The sequence below is a fragment of the Enoplosus armatus genome, chromosome 21 (genome assembly GCF_043641665.1).
Source record: "Enoplosus armatus isolate fEnoArm2 chromosome 21, fEnoArm2.hap1, whole genome shotgun sequence".
Taxonomy (NCBI): Eukaryota; Metazoa; Chordata; class Actinopteri; order Centrarchiformes; family Enoplosidae; genus Enoplosus; species Enoplosus armatus.
The window spans coordinates 20,383,434-20,401,086 of NC_092200.1; the positions used below are offsets into that span (position 1 = coordinate 20,383,434).

Below are 17,653 nucleotides of genomic sequence, written 5' to 3' on the forward strand. Positions count from 1 at the left end.
TACAAACTTATATTATACAACATCCTTTCACAGTAGGTTGAATCTGCACTGATGAAGAAACCTGGTATTGTGAAGGAATACAAACGGACTTAAGGTCTGACTGACTCCTCACGGCGACAGACCGTTAATATCCTCGCTGCAGACATGACGGAAATTCGGATGTCTTATTTTCAAGCAGAACTTTTCTTCCATGCTTGTGACATTTCATGACAAGCCATTTCTGCTTTCTATGCTTGTAGGGAAAACATCAATATTTATTAAGTACCATTCTTTAATTCTCATTCTCTAAGTAATTGTAAGCATTGAAATTAACAGACCTATTCACTTTGCTCTTGTCAGGACGGCAGCTGAGAAGTGTCTTGTTGTGTTCAAGAAGGTTTGCATTGTAGCTTGAATGTCAAAAGTGCTTTTTTCTTTTTGAGACAACCGGAATGGATGCAAAGTTGGAAGAAAACACAATGTTTTCCCCTCATCTAAAATATGTCTCCTTTATATGAAATTGATTCAGTATCAGAATCAGAATCAGAAACTGTTTATTGCCAAGTAACATACATTACACGGAATTTGCCATGGTCTGAAGGTGCTATTGTTTTGACAACAAATATGTAGAATATAAAAGGTAAAATAAGAATAAAAATAAGATAAGATAAATAACAATAACAAACAGTGCAGTGACCAAAATAAAGTAAAGTGTCCAGATAAAGTGTCCAGTAGGGGGTGGGTGCGTTAATGTAACGCAGGGGGGACAGGGGTGATGTACGTTAATATAACGTATAACTTGTGTTTGTCGGGGGGGGGGTCAGTGTAAGTCTGTCAGGTTGACTGCAGAGGGGAAGAAACTGTTTTTGTGGCGGGAGGTTTTGGTCCGCAGCCTCCTGCCAGAGGGGAGGGGGTCAAACAGATGGTGTCCGGGGTGGGGGGGTTCAGCAGTGATCTTCCCTGCTCTCCTCAGGGTCCTGGAGGAGTACAGGTCCTGAAGAGATGGGAGGTTGCAGCCAATCACCCTCTCTGCAGAGCGGATGATACGCTGCAGTCTGCGTCTGTCCTTGGTGGAGGCAGCAGCGTACCAGACAGTGATGGAGGTGATGGCAGTATAGAAGTGAACCTGCATTGTTTGTGGCAGGTTAAACTTCCTCAGCTGCCTCAGGAAGTACATCCTCTGTTGGGCTTTCTTGATGAGGTCCTGGAGGTCCTGGCTGATGATGGAGCCCAGGAAATGGAAGGACTCCACAGTGTCCGCTGGAGAGTCACACAGGGTGATGGGGGCGGGTGGGGCTGCGCTCTTCCTGAAGTCTACAACCATCTCCACTGTCTTTGAAGCGTTAAGCTCCAGGTTGTTGCTGTTACACCAGGTCACCAAATGGTCAATCTCCCACCTGTAGGCAGACTCATCCCCTCCAGAGATGAGTCCAATGAGAGGGTGGTGTCGTCCGCGAACTTCAGGAGCTTGACGGACTAGTGACTGGAGGTGTAGCTGTTGGTGTACAGGGAGAAGAGTAGAGGAGAAAGAACACAGCCTTGAGGGGAGCCGGTGCTGATCGTCCGCAAGTCTGAGACGTGTTTCCCCAGCTTCACGTGTTGCTTTCTGTCAGACAGGAAATCTGTGATTCACCTGCAGGTGGGGTCAGGCACGTTCAGCTGGGAGAGCTTGTCCTGAAGAAGAGCCGGGACGATCGTGTTAAAGGCAGAGCAGAAGTCCACAAACAGGATCCTGACGTAGGATCCTGCAGAGTCCAGGTGCTGGAGGATGAAGTGTAGGGCCAAGTTGACGGCGTCGTCTACAGACCTGTTGGCTCTATAGGCGAACTGCAGGGGGTCCAGCAGAGGGTCGGTGATGGATTTGAGGTGGGACAAGACCAGGCGTTCAAATGATTTCATGACCACAGAGGTCAGGGCGACGGGTCTGTAGTCATTTAATCCTGTGGGCCCTGTTTTTTGGGGACTGGGATGATGGTAGAGGCCTTGAAGCAGGCTGGCACGTGGCATGTCTCCAGTGAGGTGTTGAAGATGTCCGTGAACACCGGAGACAGCTGACCGGCGCAGCGCTTCAGGCAGGATGGGGAGATGGAGTCTGGTCCAGCAGCTTTCCGGGGATTTTGTCTCTTGAAGAGCCTGTTCACATCTCTTTCAAGGACAGACAGAGGTGTAGATGCTGCAGGAGGGGGGGGCACTGTGGGGGGCAGCTGTGGTGGTAAGAGGTGTGAGAGTTCAGCCCCAGGTGTGATGAGGAGGTTGGGGCTGGTGGGCTGGAGCTGGTGGGGGATGGTGTCAGGACTGTCCCATTGTCTGTCAAAGCGACAGTAGAAGTTGTTGAGGCTGTTGGCGAGGCGTCGGTCGTTAGCAGAGTTGGGGGCTCTTCGCTTGTAGTTGGTGATCTGCCTGAGCCCCCTCCACACAGAAGCATAGTCGTTGGAGGAGAACTGGTCTTGTAGTCTCTCTGAGTACAGTCGTTTAGCTTCCCTCACAGCCTTGCTAAACTTGTACTTGGCTTCCTTAAACTCCGCTCTGTTGCCACTCTTAAACGCCTCTTCCTTTTCCAACCTCAGCTGTCGCGGTCTTGCTGTGAACCAGGGTTTGTCGTTGTTATAACTCACCCTGGTCCTGCGAGTTGGTACGCAGCAGTCCTCACAGAAGCTGATATATGACGTCACAGCCTCTGTGTACTCATCCAGACTGTTGGTAGCAGTCCTGAAAACATCCCAGTCAGTACAGTCCAAACACGCCTTCAGGTCCTCTGCAGCTTCACTGGTCCACTTCTTCAAAGTTCTCGCAACAGGCTTAGAAAGTATTAATTTCTGCCTGTATGCAGGAATCAGGTGGACCATGTCATGGTCAGAGTGTCCCAGTGCAGCGCGGGTGACGGCGTGAAAAGCGTTACTGACTGTGGTGTAACAGTAATCCAGAGTGTTCCCCTCCCTGGTGGGGCATTTAATAAACTGTTTGTATTTGGGGAGTTCATGTCTGAGGTTACCTTTGTTAAAGTCACCGAGGACAATAACTAAGGAGTCCGGGTTGGTCCGCTCCGTTTCCAGTATCTGGTCGGCGAGTGCGCGCTGTGCGTCCTGCACGTTGGCCTCCGGTGGAATGTAAACACCGACCAGAATGAACGAAGCGAATTCACGGGGGGAGTAGTATGGTTTACAGTTGATGAAAAAAGTTTCCAGGGAAGGAGAGCAATGTCGTCGGATCACTGTCACATCGTTAAACCAGCTGCTGTTGATGTAGAAACAAATACCTCCACCCTTTGTTTTGCCGGAGAGGTGCGCGTGCAGCTTGGAGAAGCTGGAATCCGTCCAGCTGCAGCGTCGCGTCGGGAGTTCTTTCCCCCAGCCATGTCTCCGTGAAGCACAAAACAGCAGATGAATAAAAGTCCTTGTTTCTCCTCACCAGCAGCTGGAGTTCGTCCATCTCATTCCCCAGTGAGCGCACGTTAGAGAGAAATATTCCGGGTAGCGGTGTGCATTGTCCTCGCCGGCGAAGACGCACGAGCGCACCGGCACGTTTCCCTCTACGTCGACATAGAGCTGCAAAGGTGAGAGCACCTTTGACCAGAATGTCCCATAAAACAGTTAAAGGTGCAAGAAATTCGGGAAACAAATCCACTGGAGTTGTTCCCCTGATGTTCATGAGCTCTTCTCTGGTGAAAGAGCTCCGTGAACCAAAACAAGAAACGCTATTTACAAACAAAACAAGGCAAAACAATGCGCTCCAACAGACTGAGGCAGCCATCCGCGGCGCCATCTTGGATCAACTCCAAGGCTGACAGAGAGTCACAGCTCTATTGAGCCATGTATTCCTATAACCCTCAGCAGTAATGATTTCATGAGCTTCTTTAATGATAAAATTCTAACTATTAGAGACAGAATTGATCACCTTCTGTCTTCAGGTAGTACCTTACCTTCAACCTGCAGGAATCTCAGAAATAGCTGTAAAACCTGATGTATATTTAGATTGCTTTTCTCCCATTGACCTTCACCAAATTACTAAAACCATCTCTTCATCTAAGCCATCAACTTGTCTCTTAGACCCCATCCCAGCCTGGCTGCTTAAAGAGGTTTTACCTTTAGTCAGCACTTCTTTACTAGACATGATCAATCTGTCTTTATTAACAGGCTACGTACCACAGTCTTGATCCAGAGGTTTTAGCCAACTATAGAACTATATCTAACCTTCCCTTTCTTTCCAAGATTCTTGAGAAAGCAGTCGCCAACCAGCTGTGTGATTTTCTACATGACAATAAGTTGCTTGAGGACTTTCAGTCAGGTTTCAGAGCTCATCATAGCACTGGGAGACAGCACTGGTGAAAGTTACAAATGACCTTCTAACTGCATCAGACTTGTCTCTATACTTGTTTTGTTAGATCTTAGTGCTGCATTCGACACCATTGACCATCATATCCTATTACAGAGACCGGAACATTTAATTGGCATCAAAGGAACCGCACTAAGCTGGTTTAAGTCGTATTTATCAGATCGATCTCAGTTTGTACATGTTAACGATGAATCCTCCATGTACGCCAAAGTCAGTCATGGAGTTCCACAAAGTTCTGTGCTTGGACCAATACTATTCACCTTATATATGCTTCCTTTAGGAGATACCCAGCTATATTTATCGATCAAGCCAGAAGAACCTCATCAGTTAGCCAAGCTCCAAGCATGCGTTAAGGACATAAAGACCTGGATGACCTGTAATTATCTGATGTTGAACTCGGACAAGACAGAAGTTATTGTTCTTGGCCCTGAACACCTCAGAAACACAGTATCTAAGGATATTGTTACCCTAGATGGCATTGCCCTGGCCTCCAGCGCCACCATGAGGAATCTCGGAGTTGCCTTTGATCAGGACATGTCCTTTAACTCCCACGTAAAACAAACTTCAAGGACTGCCTTCTTTCACCTCCGTAACATTGCAAAAATCAGGAAGATCCTGTCTCAAACAGATGCAGAAAAATTAGTCCATGCATTTGTCACGTCTAGGCTAGATTATTGCAATTCCTTATTATCAGGCTGTCGCAATAAGTCCCTGAGGACTCTCCAGCTGATCCAGAATGCTGCGGCACGTGTACTGACAGGAACCAGGAAAAGAGATCATATTTCTCCTGTGTTAGCTTTGCTGCACTGGCTCTCTGTAAAATCTAGAATAGAGTTTAAAATCCTTCTCCTGACTTACAAAGCTCTTACTGGTCAAGCACCATCATATCTTAAAGAGCTCATAGTACCCTATTACCCCACTAGAGCACTGCGCTCCCAGAATGCAGGGTTGCTTGTGGTTCCTAGAGTCTCCAAAAGCAGAACAGCAGCCAGAGCCTTCAGCTATCAAGCTCCTCTCCTGTGGAATCGGCTCCCAGTTTGGGTCCGGGAGGCAGACACACTCTCTACTTTTAAGAGTAGGCTTAAAACTTGCTTTTTGATAACGCTTATAGTTAGGGCCCCTAGTTATGCCGCTATAGGCCTAGACTGCTGGGGGACTTCCCATGATGTACTGAGCTTTCCTCCTCTCCCTCTTCATCTTTGCACATTCATCACAGTCCAATGCATGTTACTACCTTCATATCTTCCCCGGAGTTTCTTTGTGCTTTGTCGTCTCGCAGGTTCCTGTGGATCGTGGTCCTGGTACGCCTGTGTGCTGCTGCCATGGGCCTGCCTGACTCTCATCACTACAGTTACAGCTGTAACTACTATTATCAGTCATACTTCCAGTATTATTATAATTATAGCTGCTATTTCTACTGCTAGTGCTGCCATACATCTCTGTCTGTCTGTCTGTCTGTCGGTCTGTCTATCTGTGTCTCTACGTCTATCTCTCTCTGTCTCTTTCTGTCTGTCTGTCTGTCTCTCCCCCTCTCTCTTTCTCCCTCCCTCTCTATGTCTCTCTCTCTCTCCCTCTCTCTCTCTCAAACCCAACCGGTCAAAGCAGATGACCGCCCACCTAGAGTCTGGTTCTCCTCGAGGTTTCTGCCTCTTAAAAGGAAGTTTTTCCTTGTCACTGTCGCCAAAGTGCTTGCTCATGGTGGGAACTGTTGGGTCTCTGTAATAACATTATAAAGAGTCGGTCTAGACCTGCTCTATTTGTAAAGTGTCATGAGATGACTTTTGTTGTGATTTGGCGCTATATGAATTGAAAAAATTGAATTGAAAGCAGTTACCAGAAATTGGCTTAATGTAAACACCCCAAAACAGGAACCGTGGCTTGAAATTGTAAAAGATATTTTTGTAAAGCTGACATACCTTTTGAGAGTTAAGAGAACACATTTGAAAACTGGAATATATACATGAACCAAGATACTGACTAAATGAATACCTAATTAAAATGTACCTGTATTAATATTGTAATATTTCCAGAAAACTACTCATTGTTACTTTCTACTTTTTATTTTTTGTATACATTATTGTACTATTTTTGTGTTAAGCTGTTCTATATATATTTTTGTGAAAACTTAATAAAAATTTGCCTGACGAGTACTTGACAGGTTCAACTGTTCTCCATTTCTGTTCAAAATACAGGTTTCGTTTTGATTCAGTATTCAATGTTTTTCAAAACTTCCATTTTAGCTTTCGTACTAGTATTCCGAAAAGATAAACATTTCAAAGCTGCATCTTTAGCTTGACTCTTCTTCCATGGATGATACAAAATTATTATAAGTAGCGTGGCTTACATCAGCAACCTGAAACTGAGCAATAGCAGATGCACACATATCATGAGTACTCATGTTGGATACTGACAAGACTTGGGAGCTACTGGCTGTTTCTTCAAAATCTTGTGACTGAGCATTACCTGCAACACCATCACTGTCTACAGTATCATCAGACTTCATGCTCAATTTGTTCGGCGTGTTTAAATGTTTCCTGAAGCATGGAAGGGTACCAAAACTTTACAAGGACAGAAACCATGAATCAGTCGTATATGCTTCACAAGCATGTTGGTACTCACAAGGCTGGCAAACAAGACAAATTACATCCATGGTATCAAATAAGACTGAGTGAAATGATAAAATCACTGACAATATCCAAAACAAACAAACAAAAAAACAATTCCATCACATTGAGCAGCAAATGTTGCAAGCAGATAGGGTTGAGTGGTGCTGTTGATGGCATCATCATGTTCCTGGATGCTTGTTCCAATCTGAGGATAAAATAATGAGTAAAAGTTACACATTGAAAGTCACACACTAAAATGATGAAAATAACATTAAAAATCTTATATTATTACTAAAGGTATAAAAATGTTTCCTAATCTTTGAAGGTGTCCCATATACAGGATAAATTATGGGGTGTATCACAGTATCTATGAGTTTAATTTTGCAGAAAAATATTTTTACACAAGAATAGATCCACAATAGATCACAGATCCAAGATGGCGCTGCGGATGGCTGCCTCGGTCTGTTGGAGCGCATTGTTTTGCCTTGTTTTGTTTGTAAATAGCGTTTCTTGTTTTGGTTCACGGAGCTCTTTCACCAGAGAAGAGCTCATGAACATCAGGGGAACAACTCCAGTGGATTTGTTTCCCGAATTTCTTGCACCTTTAACTGTTTTATGGGACATTCTGGTCAAAGGTGCTCTCACCTTTGCAGCTCTATGTCGACGTAGAGGGAAACGTGCCGGTGCGCTCGTGCGTCTTTGCCGGCGAGGACAACGCACACCGCTACCCGGAATATTTCTCTCTAACGTGCGCTCACTGGGGAATAAGATGGACGAACTCCAGCTGCTGATGAGGAGAAACAAGGACTTTTATTCATCTGCTGTTTTGTGCTTCACGGAGACATGGCTGGGGGAAAGAACTCCCGACGCGACGCTGCAGCTGGACGGATTCCAGCTTCTCCAAGCGGACCGCTACGCGCACCTCTCCTGCAAAACAAAGGGTGGAGGTATTTGTTTCTACATCAACAGCAGCTGGTTTAACGATGTGACAGTGATCCGACGACATTGCTCTCCTTCCCTGGAAACTTTTTTCATAAACTGTAAACCATACTACTCCCCCCGTGAGTTTGCTTCATTCATTCTGGTCGGTGTTTACATTCCACCGGAGGCCAACGTGCAGGACGCACAGCGCGCAGTCGCCGACCAGATACTGGAAACGGAGCGGACCAACCCGGACTCCTTAGTTATTGTCCTCTGTGACTTTAACAAAGGTAACCTCAGACATGAACTCCCCAAATACAAACAGTTTATTAAATGCCCCACCAGGGAGGGGAACACTCTGGATAACGCTTTTCACGCCGTCACCCGCGCTCCACTGGGACACTCTGACCACGACATGGTCCACCTGAGTCCTGCATACAGGCAGAAATTAATACTTTCTAAGCCTGTTGCGAGAACTTTGAAGAAGTGGACCAGTGAAGCTGCAGAGGACCTGAAGGCGTGTTTGGACTGTACTGACTGGGATGTTTTCAGGACTGCTACCAACAGTCTGGATGAGTACACGGAGGCTGTGACTTCATATATCAGCTTCTGTGAGGACTGCTGCGTAGCAACTTGGACCAGGGTGAGTTATAACAACGACAAACCCTGGTTCACAGCAAGACCGCGACAGCTGAGGTTGGAAAAGGAAGAGGCGTTTAAGAGTGGCAACAGAGCGGAGTTTAAGGAAGCCAAGTACAAGTTTAGCAAGGCTGTGAGGGAAGCTAAACGACTGTACTCAGAGAGACTACAAGACCAGTTCTCCTCCAACGACTCTGCTTCTGTTTGGAGGGGGCTCAGGCAGATCACCAACTACAAGTCAAGAGCCCCCAACGACCGACGCCTCGCCAACAGCCTCAACAACTTCTACTGTCGCTTTGAAAGACAATGGGACAGTCCTGACACCATCCCCCACACCATCACCCACCAGCTCCAGCCCAACAGCCCCAACCCCCTCATCACGCCTTGGGCTGAACACTCACACCTCCTACCACCACAGCTGCCCCCCACAGTGCCCCCCCCCCCCCCCCCAGCATCGACACCTCTGTCTGTCCTTGAAAGAGATGTGAACAGGCTCTTCAAGAGACAAAACCCCCGGAAAGCTGCTGGACCAGACTCTATCTCTCCATCCTGCCTGAAGCGCTGCGCCGATCAGCTGTCTCCAGTGTTCACGGACATCTTCAACACCTCACTGGAGACATGCCACGTGCCAGCCTGCTTCAAGGCCTCCACCATCATCCCAGTCCCCAAAAAAACAGGGCCCACAGGATTAAATGACTACAGACCCGTCGCCCTAACCTCTGTGGTCATGAAATCATTTGAATGCCTGGTCTTGTCCCACCTCAAATCCATCACCGACCCTCTGCTGGACCCCCTGCAGTTCGCCTACAGAGCCAACAGGTCTGTAGACAACGCCGTCAACTTGGCCCTACACTTCATCCTCCAGCACCTGGACTCCGCAGGATCCCACGCCAGGATCCTGTTTGTGGACTTCAGCTCTGCCTTCAACACGATCGTCCCAGTTCTTCTTCAGGACAAGCTCTCCCAGCTGAATGTGCCTGACCCCACCTGCAGGTGGATCACCGATTTCCTGTCTGACAGAAAGCAACACGTGAAGCTGGGGAAACACGTTTCAGACTTGCGGACGATCAGCACCGGCTCCCCTCAAGGCTGTGTTCTTTCTCCTCTACTCTTCTCCCTGTACACCAACAGCTGCACCTCCAGTCACCAGTCCGTCAAGCTCCTGAAGTTCGCGGACGACACCACCCTCATTGGACTCATCTCTGGAGAGGATGAGTCTGCCTACAGGTGGGAGATTGACCATCTGGTGACCTGGTGCAAGAGCAACAACCTGGAGCTTAACGCTTCAAAGACAGTGGAGATGGTTGTAGACTTCAGGAAGAGCGCAGCCCCACCCGCCCCATCACCCTGTGTGACTCTCCAGCGGACACTGTGGAGTCCTTCCATTTCCTGGGCTCCATCATCAGCCAGGACCTCCGGTGGGAGCTGAACATCAGTCAACCTGACAAACTGACATTGACCCCCCCCCCCGAACACAAACACAAGTTATACGTTATATTAATGTACATCACCCCTGTCCCCCCTGCGTTACATTAACGCACCCACCCCCTACTGGACACTTTATCTGGACACTTTACCTTATTTTGGTCACTGCACTGTTATTTATCTTATCTTATTTTTATTTTTATTCTTATTTTACCTTTTATGTTCTACTTATTTGTTGTCAAAACAATAGCACCTTCAGACCACGGCAAATTCCTTGTAATGTATGTTACTTGGCAATAAACAGTTTCTGATTCTGATTCTGATTCTACAGTGCTGAAGAGAAACCTGGGGTTGTTCTTGTTCCCTTCTGTTAATGATAAGTAATAGGCTGCTTGGCTATCTTGCCAAATTAAACGTGATTCCTCCAGTTTGGTGGAGCGCCATTTCCTTTCAAGTTTCTGCACTGATTGCTTTAATTTGCGGGTTTGGGTGTTATACCATGGAGCTGACTTTCTTTCTTTTATTATCTTCTTTTTAAGAGGGGCAATAGAGTCAAGTGTCAATCGCATTGAGCCTGCAGCACTGTCAACAAGATTGTCCATTTGAGAGGGACGAAGGTTAGCATAGGAGTCCTCAATTGTATTGAGACATGGCATTGAATTTAATGCCGATGGAATCCCTTCCTTAAATTTAGCTACAGCACTATCAGATAGAAATCTGGTGTAGACTTTTTTGCCTAATGGACTATAGTCCAGTAATAGGAATTTAAAAGTTATTAAATAATGGTCCGATAACAAAGGATTCTGTGGAAAGACAATTAGATGTTCAATTTCAAGTCCATATGTCAGAACCAGGTCGAGGGTGTGATTAAAACAGTGAGTGGGTTTCTGTACCCTCTGACAGAAGCCGATCGAATCCAATAAAGAGATAAATGCAGTACCAAGGCTATCCTTATCAATGTCCACATGAATATTAAAATCCCCTACGATAATGACTTTGTCTGTTTTAAGGACTAAACCTGATAAAAACTCTGAGAATTCAGATAAGAATTCATAGTATGCACCTGGAGCGCGATAGACTATAACGAATAAGACCGGCTTCAGTGTTTTCCAGGTTAGGAGTGAGAGACTCAGAACAAGGCTTTCAAATGAGTTATAATCCAGTTTAGGTCTAGAGTTCATCAACAGACTTGACTCAAAAATGGCTGCAACTCCACCTCCTCGGCCGGTGCCTCGAGGGATGTGAGTATTAGTACGACTGGGCGGAGTGGATTCATTCAGGCTGACATACTCTTCATGACACAGCCAGGTTTCTGTCAGACACAGTAGATCAATATGATTATCTGATATTAGCTCGTTTACTAATACAGCTTTAGACGACAGAGATCTGATATTTAAGAGTCCACACTTAATTTTCCTATTGTTTCCAATTTTCCTATAGCAGTAGTGGTCTTAATTTTTATTAATGACTGCTCTCCTGTTTAACTTTGATTGAATTAATTTAAGTGGTCGGGGGGCAGACACAGTCATTATGGGGTTTTGGGTGGGTAACTGCTCTAATGGAAGCGCAGAGATATGAGAGCCGCTCCATCCAAAGTGGGATGAATGCCGTCTCTCCTCATCAGACCAGGTCTCCTCCAGAAAGTCCACCAATTATCTACAAAGCCCACATCGTTTGCTGGACACCACCTCGACAGCCAGCGGTTCAATGATGACATGCAGCTAAACATATCATCACTGGTCAAATTGGGTAGGGGCCCAGAGAAAACTACGGAGTCCGACATGACCTCTGATTGGCGTAACCGGGAGTCATTACCGCCGACGTGAATAACAATCTTACTGTATTTACGCTTATCCTTAGCCAGCAGTTTTAAATTTGATTCAATGTCGCCCGCTCTGGCCCCAGGAATGCATTTCACTATGGTCGCTGGTGTCGCTAACTTCACGTTTCTAACTATGGAGCTGCCAATTACCAGAATCTGCTTCTCAGCGGGTGTCGCGTCGAGTGGGGAGAATCTGTTAGAAACATGAAGTGGTTGGTGGTGAACCGTGGGCTTCTGCTGAGGGCTATGCTTCCTTCGGGCAGTCACCCAGCCTCCCTGGCTTCCCGGCTGCTCGGGAGCTGCCGGGGGACGGCTAGCAGGAGCTACACTGAGTCGGTCCGCACCGGCTGCTGGGGGATGGCTGACTACAGCCGTCTCCATGGTGCAGAACTGCGCCTCCAACTCGCTGAGCCTCGCCTCCAGCACGCTAAATAAACTACATTTAGTACAATTACCATTATCGCTAAAGGAGGCGGGGGAATAACTGAACATCTGACACACCGAGCAGGACAGAGCAGGAGAGTGAGAAGGGGAGAGAGAAGCCATCTTCAATGTTCCCAAAATATTTCACAGGACAGGTATTTGGGATTTCATATGCCAAAATATTTTTAACAACTGCATTTACTTTTCTCAATATAGCCTTATCTTTTCACAATTCTAGAAAATATGCGAGTGGTCAGCTTCCATGCTTCCACACAGCCTCAAACAATTGTTGTGCACCAAGTTGCCTGCTTTTTATTTTGGGTGTTATGAAGAAGTTGTTCCAGCAGAATTTCCTCCACACTACCGAGTTTGTGGATGTACATTGTATCTCACACATTTGATACCATTATTCTGTTATTTTAATCTTTAACTCTGCTTCCCATTTTGCTTTTATGTAGAGCATTGTTTCCCCCCTGCTTCCCCCAAAGCTTGGTTGAGAACAGAGATGACCCGAGGTCCCCCTCTTTTGCAAGTGTACTGCAAGTATCTGAAACACATTTGTTTCGAGACCATACTTTGCCTCTAAATCTTGAAAACTCATGAATTCACCATTTTCGAAAGCCTTACACATTGCCATTATGCCTTTGTGTGCCCATTCTTTGAATATTGGATCATACCCCGGGCTTAAACTTTGAGTCATATGCAAACCACCTCAGTGTGCGAACCCCTCTCTTTAATTTGTATTTTTCTAATATAACTACATATTTCTAACATAAATGCTACTGTTGGATCCATAATATGTCTCAAAGCTCCCACCAAGATCTGGGTCTGGTAACCCTGTATCTCTATCTTTCCATTTCTTTCCATCATTAGACATAACCAGAAACTAACTAACTAACCGGAACCATACTTGTACCCTTTTTTTTGAACGTTGTCTACAATATGGAGTGTTCTTCTAATATTGTCCTGTGTTTGGCGCCCTAATAAATCCAGTTTTTCATTGATCAGGTCTGGTATGAAAATCTCAAATTATTGAGGTAAATAGCTTGTAGTCTACATTTAAAAGTGATATTGGCCTGATTTTTTTACATTGTTCTCTGTCTTTGCCTTCCTTGGCTAAAATAGTAATAATTGGTTACCCTAAAAGGGGTTAAAAAAGGACAAAAGCAGAGGCGTTAGCTTCGTATTAAAGGTCTTATACCATTCTGATGGAAACCCGTCACTGCCTGGTGATTTACAATGGTATCATTCTGTACCTCACCAATAGATGGCAGGTCGAGTGAGTTAAGAAAACATCTTACTGTTTTTTCATCAGCTGATGGTGGTTTTGAATAAAGTTTCTTATAGTACTACAAATATTCTTTCTATTTCATCTCGTTCATGTAATAATTGGTTGGTTTTATTTTATTTTATATATTTTATTATATTTATATTTTATAAATTGTATTAGAAGTCTGGTTTTTACGCAGACATCTGGCCAGGAGAGTAGTTGCTTTTGGGCCTGATTCATAATAAATCTGCTATACAAATCTTGCCCTTTTTTGTATTGTCAAGCTGATTGGCTTACGATGGGGTACATCTGCCACCCCGATTTTACACTCTGTGACCCTTGTGACTTTCACTGGTAATCATGAAAAAGTAGTCAATTCTGGAGTAGACATAATGTGGTACTGAATAGTGTGTATAGTCCCTTTCTACAGGGTGACGTTCTCTCCAAACATCAATTAGTCCCATTTCCTGCACTGATGTGTTAATAACCTTGGTCAGATGCATCCTGTTTTTCTTGAAAGTAGTTGTATCAAACTTATGATTCATGACCACATTAAAGTCCCCTCCACATATGAAAATACCTTGTGGCATTTAAATTACCCAGTCCTGCACTGCATTCAGAAACCTCCAGACAACTTAAATCTGCACAGGCCTTAACATCCATACATGTGCTAAGTAAAGAAAAAACTGTTGACTTCCCAGTTAGGGTGATTCCTTGCCACCCTGAGTCCCCGTGCAGAGGGGAAAACCTCCTCCCAGTGGAGGTGAAACACGCCATTTCCTAGTAGTCCAACTTCATCCGATAGCACTTATTTTGTAATCCAAACGAAGTCTTTAGCCCCATATATACCAGCATTTAAAAAAAGAATAAAAAGAGGGAGGTCCTGAGCTGCATCTTGCATTATCATATGTGCGTGTTCCAGAGTCCCAGTTAATGCACTTTTCCAGCGGGGTCTGGCAGCGGACACCGTTCTCCTACAGGGGCTTCTTTATTCCAGTGTATGCCTTGAGCTTCTGGACAGCCTTCGTTGCACAGTTGTGATCGAATGATAGGCGTCGCTCTCGAACATTATCTTCTTTCCCCAGGCCCTTTTCAACACCATTTCTTTGGTATTAAACTTCAGAAAATGTACCACTACCGATACTCTGGAGCACTGAGCGCATGGTTTCTGCCAAGTCATCATTTGAGCACTGAGCGTCATCCATCTCCAGGGAATTATTTCTTTGTTGTCCATCTTGTTTCTTTTAGTTTTCGCTTCCCCACTCATGTCAATAAAAGTTACAACAATTTGTTTGACAATTAGTGAATTAAGGCGGTTAGTTTTAACTTGCTATCAGGAGCTCTAGTTCACAGGGGTTTCACTTCTGCCTCCATGAGACGTTTCTTCAGCGGTTGTTTACATGATATGTGGAGTGTAACGTGAAGCAAGTTTAGCAAAGTGCCTGTTGGATTTATTACACATCTACATGGTGTCAGAAGGGTGCAAGAACTCCGGCGTATCGACCTGCTGTTTTTTGACGAGAACGTTGTGGACTGAAACTGGCTCAAGTTTAAGAAGGAGTGGACGGACTGCATGGCTGGACTCTCTGCTAGCTCAAAAAAAGTTCAGGCATACGCTTTCCTCAACTTGGCCAGTTCCGAAGCCTTGGATAAATATGAAACTTTCACGTTTGGAGACGATGAGGACAAAGAGGATCCAGAGGTACTGGTTAAAATGTTCAATGCCTTATGTCTACCACTGAAAAATGTAATAATGGGCCGACACACGTTCAACACTAAGCACCAAAAAGTGGGGGAAAATATACAGTCGTATGTATCTACATTAAGACTGCTAGCTAAAAGCTGGAACTTCGGCAGCCGGACTGACAAACTGATCAGAGATCGGTTGGTATGTGGTATCTATAGTGACGCCCTGCACTCACAGCTGCTTAAACAGAAAGATCTAATACTGGCCTCCGCCATGGAACTTTGCATGTTACATGAGCAGTCGGAACGGGGCAACAAGGAGCTAAAGAAGGAGGGGGAGGTGTGCACAGTTCAGGAGAGCCCTTGTTCAAATTGTGGCGGAAAACACACATATGACAGAATCAAGTGCCCTGATTTCAACAAGCGCTGCAATGCCTGTAGAAAATGGAACCACTTTTCCAGGTGTTGTAGATCTAAACAATTTTCTGTTAACAAATCTTCAAACACAAAGAGCGGAGGATACACACACAGAGTAAACGAGTTGGAATCACAATCACAGATGGATGAGCTCCTCACCACATTCTTCTCTTTCACTGAAAACTTGTCCTTTCCTCCTGTTTTGAATGAAAGCTTCACTTTCGGCCCTCGTTCAGTCTCAAACTGCATATTTGACCTGTTTTGTTTCAAAACGTGACTTTAGAGCTGTTAGGCGTCTTTCACTGAAAACTTGTCCTTTCCTCCTGTTTTGAACGAAAGCTTCACTTTCGGCCCTCGTTCAGTCTCAAACTGCATATTTCACCTGTTTTGAATGAAAGCTTCACTTTCGGCCCTCGTTCAGTATCAAACTGCATATTTCACCTGTTTTGAGTCAAAACGTGACTCTGGAGCTGATTTAAATGAAAACTTCACTTTCAGGACTCTTTCACTGAAAACTTGTCCTTTCCTTCTGTTTTGAATGAAAGCTTCACTTTCGCCCCTCTTTCAGTCATAAACTGCGTATTACACCTGTTTTGAGTCAAACCGTGACTTTGGAGCTGATTTGAATGAAAACTTCACGTTCAGGCACTTTCAGTCATAACTTGACCTTTCCAGCTGTTTTGAGTGGAAACTTGACTTTCAGGCCTCTTTCACTGAAAACTTGAATTTTCAGGCCTAATCACTGAAAACTTGTCCTTTCCTCCTGTTTTGAATGAAAGCTTCACTTTCGGCCCTAGTTCAGTCTCAAACTGCATATTTGACCTGTTTTGAGTCAAACCGTGAGTTTGGAGCTGTTTTGAGTGAAAACTTGACATTCAGGCCGCTTTCACTGAAAACTTGTCCTTTCCTCCTGTTTTGAATGAAAGCTTCACTTTCGGCCCTCGTTCAGTCTCAAACTGCATATTTGACCTGTTTTGAGTCAAACCGTGAGTTTGGAGCTGTTTTGAGTGAAAACTTGACATTCAGGCCGCTTTCACTGAAAACTTGTCCTTTCCTCCTGTTTTGAATGAAAGCTTCACTTTCGGCCCTCGTTCAGTCTCAAACTGCATATTTGACCTGTTTTGAGTCAAACCGTGAGTTTGGAGCGGATTTGAATGAAAAGTTCACGTTCAGGCCTATTTCAGTCAAAACTTGACCTTTTCAACTGTTTTGAGTGAAAACTTGACATTCAGGCCGCTTTCACTGAAAACTTGTCCTTTCCTCCTGTTTTGAATGAAAGCTTCACTTTCGGCCCTCGTTCAGTCTCAAACTGCATATTTGACCTGTTTTGAGTCAAACCGTGAGTTTGGAGCGGATTTGAATGAAAAGTTCACGTTCAGGCCTATTTCAGTCAAAACTTGACCTTTTCAACTGTTTTGAGTGAAAACTTGACATTCAGGCCGCTTTCACTGAAAACTTGTCCTTTCCTCCTGTTTTGAATGAAAGCTTCACTTTCGGCCCTCGTTCAGTCTCAAACTGCATATTTGACCTGTTTTGAGTCAAACCGTGAGTTTGGAGCGGATTTGAATGAAAAGTTCACGTTCAGGCCTATTTCAGTCAAAACTTGACCTTTTCAACTGTTTTGAGTGAAAACTTGACATTCAGGCCGCTTTCACTGAAAACTTGTCCTTTCCTCCTGTTTTGAATGAAAGCTTCACTTTCGGCCCTCGTTCAGTCTCAAACTGCATATTTGACCTGTTTTGAGTCAAACCGTGAGTTTGGAGCGGATTTGAATGAAAAGTTCACGTTCAGGCCTATTTCAGTCAAAACTTGACCTTTTCAACTGTTTTGAGTGAAAACTTGACATTCAGGCCGCTTTCACTGAAAACTTGTCCTTTCCTCCTGTTTTGAATGAAAGCTTCACTTTCGGCCCTCGTTCAGTCTCAAACTGCATATTTGACCTGTTTTGAGTCAAACCGTGAGTTTGGAGCGGATTTGAATGAAAAGTTCACGTTCAGGCCTATTTCAGTCAAAACTTGACCTTTTCAACTGTTTTGAGTGAAAACTTGACATTCAGGCCGCTTTCACTGAAAACTTGTCCTTTCCTCCTGTTTTGAATGAAAGCTTCACTTTCGGCCCTCGTTCAGTCTCAAA

At 45.0% G+C, this 17,653-nt stretch overlaps 1 protein-coding gene across 1 annotated transcript; it reads right to left on the bottom strand.

The window, feature by feature from the left end:
* Positions 1-11,478: 11,478 nt before the first annotated feature.
* LOC139304660 (uncharacterized) lies at positions 11,479-12,270 on the bottom strand (the record flags this gene model as incomplete). The annotated part of the gene is made up of 1 exon (XM_070928580.1): positions 11,479-12,270. A coding segment is annotated over exon 1 (792 nt), but the record flags the coding sequence as incomplete, so codon positions are not given.
* Between the last annotated feature and the right edge of the window lie 5,383 nt (positions 12,271-17,653).